This window comes from Haliotis asinina, chromosome 7 (assembly GCF_037392515.1).
Source record: "Haliotis asinina isolate JCU_RB_2024 chromosome 7, JCU_Hal_asi_v2, whole genome shotgun sequence".
NCBI lineage: Eukaryota > Metazoa > Mollusca > Gastropoda > Lepetellida > Haliotidae > Haliotis > Haliotis asinina.
In genome coordinates, this window is record NC_090286.1 from 38,531,917 (window position 1) to 38,543,046 (window position 11,130).

The following is an 11,130-nucleotide window of genomic DNA, read 5'->3' on the forward strand; positions in this document are numbered from 1 at the left end:
GTGCTTATTGGTCCCTTCCCATCAGCCGCATCGACTTTCATGTACGCCTGAATCTTGCTGTCAAACTGTTGGAAGTATACTGGGTCTGTTTCGACTGATGACGAAGGCTTCCTGAAAAAGTGAATTGTAAGTGACGCAATATTCGCTGTATAGAAGGAACCTTTTGGTGAAGTCAATGATGACCTTGACATCTATTATCAAGTTTATTGCAACGTATATGTCATGAATAAGTGCTTAGGACATATTTATCACGTGCATTATCCTAAACTGTCACAACCGGGGATGCTCTTCATACATACATGTGCCAGCTCAAACCATCTACCAACGAAAGTAAAAGCAGAATACAATCATGGCGATTGGAGAAAGTCATGACGCCAACTGCTGAATGCCCCACATGATACCCGTTGTACATGGTCCTTACGTTACAAGGAACTGATTATGTTGTCTGGCGGCAATAAAAACATCAGTTTAATTAACATGCCTATAGAAAAAAAAAACAGAGAAAAACCAAATCAAGATCTTATTTATTTCCACATACAGTAAATGATGGGCAAACTGAAATCTTTGCTTTACTTTCATGCCCAAACACCGTGAGGGATGAAAAATGTTTTTCACACTGGGAGGTCATTTCCTCACCCTGTTTTGACGAAGTTGATCCACATGTTCATGAAGACTTTGCTGATCTGACGATCTTCGTTTGTATAGTAGTACAGGGGATGCCCAGAGAAAGGACAACCGAACAGATAGAACAGGTCTCGTCCATGCGGGACGCCTGCAGGTGGTCAATAATTACAATATCAGTCATAAATGAACCTCGTCCAATTCAATTCCCTTATTCAGTAATAAGGCCGTCGGTCCACGTACAGGATAATATACACAAAATGATGCTTAGAGTTGCATGCTTGCAATTATGTCACAAATCTGTTTCGAATGTTTAAAGCTTCTTTCACAAAATTTGAAATGGACATCAAAACTGACTAATTTTTACTTATGACATTGTAGATCATGATGTCTTCATTTATGTACAAAGGAATATTATCAAAGTGTTTAAATAGTATATCATCATACAATGGATATTTATAAAGGAAGTGAAATTCATCCTCTATATAATCTGAATGACATACATGACAAAGGCGAAAGTGACGAGAAATACCATCATATCGACCAATATTCCTATATTGATAGGTAATTCACCTAGTCTAAGCAACGTAATCCTGCGTCTTGCTTCTTTTGATTTTAATTTTTACAAGGTAACATATAAACAGAAAACAGTTTTAAGCTTAGTGTGTAAATGTAATGTTAAAAATACATGTATATCAGCCATACTTGATTGAGCATGACAGTTTCTTATCCTTTGCTTAAAATGGTGTAAAACACATCTTTAAATCCAACTCCTTGATTCTCCCATACAAAACCGAATCCGTAAGAAAACAAAATATTCCTAACGTGATAAACCCAGGTTTTACGACCAACTTTATCTAAAGTCATAGAGGTACTAATGTTTGCTGTTTAGGCAGAATGTGGTAGGAATTATATATATATATATAAGACTGGCACCAATGTTTACATAACAGATAAAAGCACCATACGGGTCGCTGAATGATCCCCCGTTCAAAATATGGATGCCGTGTGAGCAACACAGGTTGGCCAGATCCTTCCCACACTGTTAATCTCTTTGTCACGTGATGAACGTGGTACATCGACGTCATCAATGACGTCATCAACATCGTTCAGCTCTAATATATGTTCATTGGACTCTCGTATAGATTAATCCATCAGCTGCCCAGTACCTGCATTAAAGTCGCCTCTCAAGAGAATGTGATAGTCATCATGTTTTGATCGAAGTTCAATGATAGCTTTATCTATATACTGTATAACCGTAACGTCACGTCTATCACTAGCCACTGAAGAGTTCTCAGTGAGCACGTACACAAATCCCAGAATAATTTCCCCACCTAAACCAGAGAATGATTTATCAAGTACAATGAAGATACAGTCACTATAAGTCAGATATACTTTAACAATGCTAATACTGAGCCACTTTCGTACTAACACTCCAACACCCCCTCGTTTATAATAAGTCATGAAATTTTAATAACAATTATAATTTTGGAAAGCAATATCAATATCATGTTTATCGCAGTTGCTCCATATTTCTGAAAAACTAATAATATCATGTAAAAGACAAAACGTAATAAATTCGCCATCATTGAGTTTCGTATGAAGTCCATGATTGTTCCAATTTAACAGAGATACAACTCGTTCCCTGGGGGCCGGCCACGCCCCTATGTTCTCTCTATGTCATCTTTACGTCGTCTGGTCATCTTTACGTCTATTGATGTATACAGCAGAGTCCATTACAGACACCTTCAGTGACCATGAGCTTATCTCCGAATGTTTTGTGAATAATTGCAGGATTTACGATACGTAAGTCTTTAGAAACGCTTTGAACATGTTCAAACGTACCTGTACATTTTGAGTTGTAATTTGCTCAAAATAAAAAGTTGGTGGTATATTCCTCACCCACGCAAGCACACACCGCGGTCACACTCAGTCATATGTGTTATCACCCATAATCATTCAAATTCATGGGGGGATATGCAAATAGCCTTGATTAAACAGCACCCATGAAGATCCGGGTAAGAAAACATCTTCATCAATCCATGATTGCCGTAAGAGGTGACTGATCGGTGGTCAGACTTGCTGACTTGTTTGGCACAAGTCATTGTATCCCAATTGCGAAATTCTATTCTCGTGATGATGATTATTGCATTGTCTGGCCCAGCTGGATTATTAACAGATATATACTATACACTGCAGCTGGGATACACAACACACGAACCAACCAGCCGACCAACCAATCCAGTAAAAACAAGTGACTCAGAGTGGCATACATCAGCCTATGAAAAGTAGCAGTTCAACATCAAGCTTCAAGACATGCATCTCTAGCTGGGATATTGCTCAGTACAGCGTCAAACAACGAAAAAACCAGCAACAGTCCGCGCACACAGTAGCCACACAGAGCCATACATCACACAAACAGCCATGCCGCAGTCACACAGCAGCCATACAACAGTCATACAGCAGGCATACATTAGCCATACAACAGTCACACAGCAGTTACACAGCAGCCATACGGGAGCCACACAGCAGTCATACAGCATGCACACAGCAGGCATACACCAGTCACACAGCAGGGATACAACAGTCATACAGCAGTCACACAGCAACCATACGGTAGCCACACAGTAGTCATACAGCAGTCACACAGCAGGCATACAGCAGGCACATAGCAGCCATACGGTAGCCACACAGCAGTCATACAGCAGGCACACAGTAGGCATACAGCAGTCACACAGCAGTCATACGGCAGTCATACAGCAGTGACATAACAGTCACACCACAGCCATACAGCAGTCACACCACAGCCATACAGCAGTCACACAGCAGTTACATACTTACATCAGTCCTGCTCGAGTAAACATTGTCGCGTATTTCATCCAGTGTCTTTGTCTTAAGACACTGTTTTAATTTTTGCAGATCATGGCCACTGTTGCAACCGATATCCTCGCCAAAACTAGTAAGAGCCTCTGGATGCTGAGACCCTGATGCCCAAGGGGATGTAGGTGACCCACTTTGTATGATGGCGAAACGGAATAATCCTGAAATTGATCATCCGAATTTTCAAATGCAATATACATGTGAAATATTCAAATTCTTCCAATGCGCTAGTATCTTAGTGTCTAATATGTACCTTTTGACAAGGGTGACACAATATGGTAGCCAACATCTGCGGCCCCTGCGCTGTGCCCTTCGACAGTAACCTTGTTTGGATCACCTCCAAAGAAATGAATATTTTGAGAAACCCATTGCAGTGCTGCAGTCTGGTCCAGTAGACCATAGTTTCCTGGAAACTCCGGCTTTCCACCACTTAGAAAACCTGTAATATATACAATTGACGACGTTGTACATATACTACCCGTCAAACGTTTAACCTCACTTAAAGTATATAACTTGGGGAAAGCAACTGGATACCCTATGCAGATGAATTGCTCAAGGATCATGCATCAAATTGCTGAAAAGCATCTGTTCAACATTACGAATTTGTTGTACAATACATTAGTTCATGTGTAAATAGTACCTTCAAGCAGAATGGAATATATTGCTAAATCTAGTTTAAATCTGGTGACACAAGTAAAGGTTACATTTACACTAGCGAGTCTTAACTAGTATATAACATCTTCTACTCCCAACTAATACTTGCTGGGCCGTTACCGTCTTGCCTCAAGCCCGGTCTCATTATGGAACTTCTTTTCAAGATAACTTTCCACATCATCATTACCTTTCAGTTTTTCATACTTTCAGTTATGTAACGATTTTGTCGTCGACATATATCAAAATTTAGTCTATTTCCTGTAACATTGTATGATTCGCCATTTCTACATACCGAGAGCACCTAATGTGTAGTTGAAATTGACAACAATAATCTCCCCTTCTGCTGCCAGGATGTCCACATCTAGCATGGCTCCCATGCCAGCTTGATTGCTGCCCCCATGAATGTGAACAAGAACCGCCATCTTGATTTCGCCTTCTTCAATCTTGACAACAGATGGTTATTGAATAATGGAGGTACTTTCAGCAACAGTCTTCTTGATAACACCAATAATGTATTAGTGTACATTAAACGGGTGTTTACTTGCTTTCAGTGGGTTATTTCAAGATAATCGTTCTGGTATATACAGGAAGATGATGTTTTTGGGACTCCGGATTTATTTAAGATACAGCGTGAAATTGCAACGACTTTACTTCTCGATAATATACAGATGATGCCATTTAACATGAGATCACCCGTAAATACTGTTGCACTTCAGGAAATACAATCCTTAACAAGTCTAACACTTATCACATGAAGCGCCAAACATGACAACATATTGGTCTTTTCTTTCTTAAAACGGATCAGTTAAAATCTTTTTAATTGTTTTCTGTAACAATCACATTTTGCAGAAACTTTCGTCTCCTCTACATTACTGACAATAACAGATCCAAAAGGATGTACCTGCGGGACATAAATATTCATGTATAAACAGTCCTCATCACTGTCATTGAATCCAGGACGGTGTGAAGTCAGGTAGAACATCAGTTGTGGTCTCTGAGGACAAGCAGGGGAAAGCGTGGTCGTGTTTCGTACCCCTTTCCATGTACTGGGTTCCTCAGGGTTCTGTGGAACAAATATCGGCTTGACATTAAAATATGTAGAATTTAAAACGTCATTTTCACGTTTGTGATTCGTTTTACTAAACGTCATGAAAATATATACGGAATCTACATGATGATTAGGAGAGAGGCATCGGTGGGTTCTGAACTGTTCATCAAAATATTAGTAAAAACCTTGGGATAAAGGTTTTAAAAACTTGAAAAATGTGGAACGATGAATAATAAGTTTTAAAATTTACCAGATAGTAATGATATTACTGTTTGTTGGGTTGTTATTTAACGCCGCACTCGGCGGCCTATAAATAACTGAGTCTAGACCAGACAATCCAGTGATCAACAGCATGCCCATAGATCTACGCAAATGGAATGCCATGACTTTCATAGACCCAATCAGCGAGCGTGACCACCTGATCTCGTTCATCACCTCTTACGACAAATATGTGTTACTGAAGATCATTTCATACTCGGATCTTCACAGATCTAATCATACCGAGACATATCGCTCCCGGTTCTGTTACGTATTGATGAGATGCTACACAGGTGCTGGAGGTGATAATGACTTCATAACTGTTGTCAATGGTTAAGACATTTAAGCTATTAATTTTTTATTTAAATGTTTTATTCTAATCATGAATGCTAAGTGTGAAAACCGCCGTTAAAGATAAAGACAGGGATTCGCCGCGAATATTTTAAACGTACAACATTGGTACTTTTACTGACGAGATGCGACATACGTATCGTCTCAGTGCCTGACACCATAACGTCAATGCCTGTCCCATGGGAGATCGTTTAGTCCCCGCTTTTTTCTTAAATCTGATGAATTGATGAAGATGAGATTTTTCACTGCTAAACAAGATGATTCCTCCGACAAAGGACCACCTCCCGCTCCGGGCTACTTTGTGATTCCAATATATCAAATTCATTCTTGTCAATCAGAAGCAAAACATACAACGTACATCACTTAACGTTTGCAAGGGTCTATGAGTTCAAGTGGCAACATACATCATTTCGTTTCAATCGAAAAAGTACAGGAACGGTTAATCTACACGCAAGTCCTTGTTTTTAACATATTTTTCAGACTCATGATAATTCGAAGTTTACGTCTTTAAAACATACGGGATGTAATCAGCTCAGACTACACACTGGCAACACCGTAAATTCCGTAACATTCCAAGGAGCAGTTTCTGGCCGGGGAAAACGTGAAGGCAGCACCCAGGGGAAGAAGAGCAGTCCCCCATTGATAGTGAACGTAACCTCAGCAGTATCACATTCAAGCACACAGGTTACAACTAATTATACACACTCAATAGTTTTGGCTCCGGTAGATGGGATAACATTGAGCGTAAACTGGTACACGGGTACAGATTCCCAATGTGCAGAGATGTCCAAAACAATCTTCCGATGACGACATCCCACAAACGACAACGATGACGTCACGCGCTCAAATAGTTTGTGTTTACAAGAATTAAAATCACCCACGTCATCGTTTTTTAGGGTTTAATTAATTATCTGTGATCTTAGTTATTTTCATTATCGCTATTGCGTTAGAAACGCGAACATGTGGCAGAAACTCTTTTCCCGTTATAGGAGAAATGGCATCTGACAGACACCCTTTTAGTAATCTCTTGTAAATGACTGAAACCTTTGGCAAATGGCATGATGTCCAGTTTAGAATTATAACCAAGGTATTATAAAGGCAGGAAATTCGTTCTGACAAAGACATGACGTTGTATCAAGGGTGGCATTATAACCAGGTTGCATATATATATATCCCACACTCACCACATTTTATTTGTACAATATTCAAATATTTTAGAATTATTCAAATCACATCTCACCTCAAACCGGAGTTCTCCAACAGGTGGTGCTGCATAAGGAATGCCGAGATATCGTTCAACCTTCTTGGAACCCAGCACAGTATTTACAATGCCTCTGACCCGGCCATAATGGGTATCTCGTACCACGAATTCCTCAGCTTGGGATGTAAACAACAACATACATTGTCCATGTACTAAACATCTTCGGACTGGACTCCGGAACTTTCAGTAAAAATTTCTACTGTTCTCGCTGCATTAAATTCGCTTTGATAGGCAGATGGGGAATACAGCTTTGTTGATGCAGTGCTAATAAGCATCACAACTGGGTCAGCCTGATAGAAACACCACTTATGTGACAATTACACCAAATGTCAGGCACAAGTTACTGGACTGATATTCATGACAATGCACTTTCACTAGGATTACCCATCGGAATGCCAAATTTCCATTTTGTAAATACACTTAACAAACACATTCCAATATGTTTGTATCAGTCATTCATGTGCGTATGACAATAAACCTGACTTATTGTGATAATGGTATAATATTTCAATAATGGTCGCTGCTGTGGTTCCAGGGACGAGAGGCAACAGTGTAGCTTATTAGCGGATTGAGTTTTCAGTCACCGATGTACCTCAGACTCGTTACTTTTTCGAAATGTACCCGTGACGATCCGGGGTAGAATTGGTCTTACGTAACCACTGTTTTCGAAAGAGGTGACTCAGGTGATCAGGCTAGCTGACTTGGTTGACACATGCCATCGTATCACAAATTGCGTAGATCGATGCTCACTTTGTTTGATCACTGGATTGTCTGGTCCAAACATTTACAGACCGCCCCCATATAGGAAAATTGCTCAGTGCAGTGTTAAACAAGCAATTAACTTCACGAAAATTAATGACCAAATGTGATTCCTTTAGGAACATAGTGCCTGTTGAAAAGGTTTAAAATTGTTTCCTGTCTTGTGCATACTAGTATTTCGAAGACAACATTTATGTGAAATCTGTCGACAGAACGATTTAGAGAAGAAGGAAATGTCGAAGAAGTCTTAATAATAATTAATGGTCAAAACAGAGTGAAGGTGCCTCATCTGTTTTATATGTAGATATGATATGAAGACTGAATGTCGGATTGTGTCAGCCATTAAATCCTCAAGTTTCACTTTATGTCGGGAAGCACTCTGGCAGTTCCAGCCTCTGATGTCTACATTCCACAAGTCTATAGGAAAAGTCCAACATGCCCGCCAAACAACCACTGCGTGTTACAGGGTACTTCGGGTAGAGAAGGTAGCCTATTGGTTAGAGCGTTCTCTGGTCACGCCGAAGACAAAGGTTCGACTTACCACAATGAAGCCCATTTCCCTGTCTCTCGGCGCGCGCGCGTGTGTGTATGTGTGTGTGTGTGTGTGTGTGTGTGTGTGTGTGTGTGTGTGTGTGTGTGTGTGTGTGTGTGTGTGTGTGTGTGTGTGTGTGTGTTGTGTTGTGTGTGTCTCCGGGGGCGGAAGGGGGCGGGGATGGAGGGGGTTGGCGGAGTGTCCTTGTACAGGATATCTTATGTACATCACTTGGTCATTGAGATGAGTGAGCGAGCGAGCGAGCGAGTGGCCTTTCACCGAGTGACTGTAGTGAAAAAGTGAGTGAATTGGATTTACGAAGCCCTTAGCAAGATCCCAGCAATATCAGCGGACACTAGAAACGGACTTCACAAGTTGTACCTGTGTGGTGAATCCAACCCAAGTCCTCGACGTGACAAGCGAACACTTTAACCATTAGGCTATCAAAGTATCATTTGTGACAATGTAGAGAGGCGTGTAGAGAGGTGTGTGGAACACCAGAGATGGGCTCCACGCTCTCACCCAATATTCTATAACCACTGCCGGGGCGGTTGGATAGCCTTGCGGTTAAAGCGTTCGCTCGTCACGCCGAAGACCCAGTTCCCGCACTGGGTACAGTGTGTGAAGCCCATTTCTGGTGTCCCCCGCCGTAGTATTGCCGGAATATTGCTAACATCGGCGTAAAATCGGATTCACTCACTTACTCACTACCATCACTCGGCTTCACAATGGCCACCCAGACACATTTACTGGAAAGAGTTTCTATAGTATGGACTGAAAGCTATGTTTGGTATTCTTGTTCGTGACAGCTGCAATTAAGGCAATCTAACCCTACCAAGAAAATCCAAAGCATGCTGTGAAAACAGTTGCTGCTCAAGGTAATTAACGCTGGTAAATCGCTTTTTAACTGACACCCAACCTATGGATAATTATTTCTTTCATGGCATCATAAAAAGTGTTAGGTAATTATGTAAGAGAAGATATTTCCAACAGAAACTGAAAACTATATCCTAAGCTAAGGTGGACATTCCAGTGGTGCTGGACGTATCTTTAACACTGTGCCAATAAACCCCGTCAATTTCACTATCAGTGTCTGAAATCAAGAGGCACAATCAGGAGAGGTGGGCTAGCTAATGCATATGTTTGGTCCTTTAACACTGACAGGAGAGACCCAAGTAAGTCCCTTTGAAATAAATAAGTGAGGTTTGTCAGACAATGCTGCCCTCGTGGTATCAGTCAACAGACACTCCTCGACCCTCATGAAGAGGGAGTAAAATGCCCCTTGTTGGCGTAAGTGACCTTACACACTTACTGCACATGAGAATACAAGAGCAGTATTGAACAAAATGAAACGTTACGCTTTTACTTCTGCCTTGCGATTATGCTCTCAGGTTCATTCAGATACAAAGCCGTTGTAAGATGAAACGCATTTTAGATGTACTCCTTGTGGATATATAGCATCGGTTTGTCAACGTGTATCTTGGACAATATACAGCTGTCTAGACCATATCTCATTATACTTTATATCAAATGAACAAGGATCTCAGAGTCTCCACGTACTGCTAGCAAGACGCACGCTACATTTCTTACTTTTGATTTTTGAATCTCTGCATAACAACATATGGCACATTGAGCGCATGCGCTGAAAATGATGAAAACCGTTGATAAAGATTTACTACCATGTTCCCTATTAACAGATGGCGTTATACTGCATAGGTTGGTGGTGAATTATGGCGGAGGATATGTACAGCGCACAAGATACTTACAACCATACATATAAACAAGATGACGCATAGAACGATTAATACCCATGTTACTGTTCCATATACTTCTGTCTTCACTTCCGGGGCTTTATTGCGCATTCGCGCAAGCACTGAGTTCCAGAACGCCAATTTCGTTAGGAGAGGAGGGCCTGCTTTTACATATATTTGGAAGTCCCTTTGGCAAAATTAAGTGGCGTTTATCACACAGTTTTGTCTCAACAGACACCATAAGCTCACGTTCCCTCGAACCTCAGGAAATAGGAGTAATGGTTTTCTTGCTGGAATACGGAAAGAACTTGTGGTATATCCTAGCTCAGGTTCACATTACAAAGTTCCATCGAAATGTAACAACATGTCTGGAATAGGGTCCCAAAACATTCTTTTTCCATTGCAGATTTTTTATACGAAATATGAAAAAGGGAAGTTTGTGGAATATCCTGCAGCTTGCCCCCATTTTCTGCTACACTCTGCTACAAGAATATGAACATTCTGTTTCAAGTCATTTGGTCAAAGGAATGGTATCAGAACTATGTATATTGGATGTTCCAGTTCATTTGTATCAAAAAGATGGTTGGTTGGTTGTTGTTTAAAGCAGAAAGGAAGACAGCAAATGCATGGATTACATTGCTACATGTGTTTCTAGCTCAGGGTCAGTCACTACTGGGAATTACTTATTTACCCGTTCAAGAGGAGTGAATTTAGTTTTATTTTAGTTTTGATGACAACGTTTATGAACATACAAGTTCTTTTGTTCTGTGCAAGGCGACGTTTCGACAGAGATTCTAATGTCATTGCTTAAAATTGTCATCATTCTTCAACACCTCAACTTCTAAAGTGGCCATCACACGGGTAATATGTGTTACGTCACTCCTTCCTAGCATGTTATTGATGTTATTCTACTGATGTGTTCATGGCATCAGATTATGGTATTAGTATCCTTCTTAGTGGGAACACCTGCAAAATTGTTTGGCAGACAGATTTCGGATATGACACCTGAGTGAAT

The 11,130-nt window shown here is 40.6% G+C and overlaps 1 protein-coding gene across 1 annotated transcript; it reads right to left on the minus strand.

Annotated features, from left to right (window-relative positions):
- Positions 1-632: 632 nt before the first annotated feature.
- Positions 633-7,211, minus strand: LOC137291984 (neuroligin-4, Y-linked-like). The gene is made up of 6 exons (XM_067823536.1): positions 7,053-7,211; positions 5,057-5,218; positions 4,448-4,598; positions 3,755-3,940; positions 3,459-3,662; positions 633-772 (listed from the first exon to the last, which is right to left on the minus strand). Exons 1-6 carry the CDS (start codon positions 7,209-7,211, stop codon positions 633-635), a joined length of 1,002 nt encoding a protein of 333 aa, XP_067679637.1.
- Positions 7,212-11,130: the final 3,919 nt, after the last annotated feature.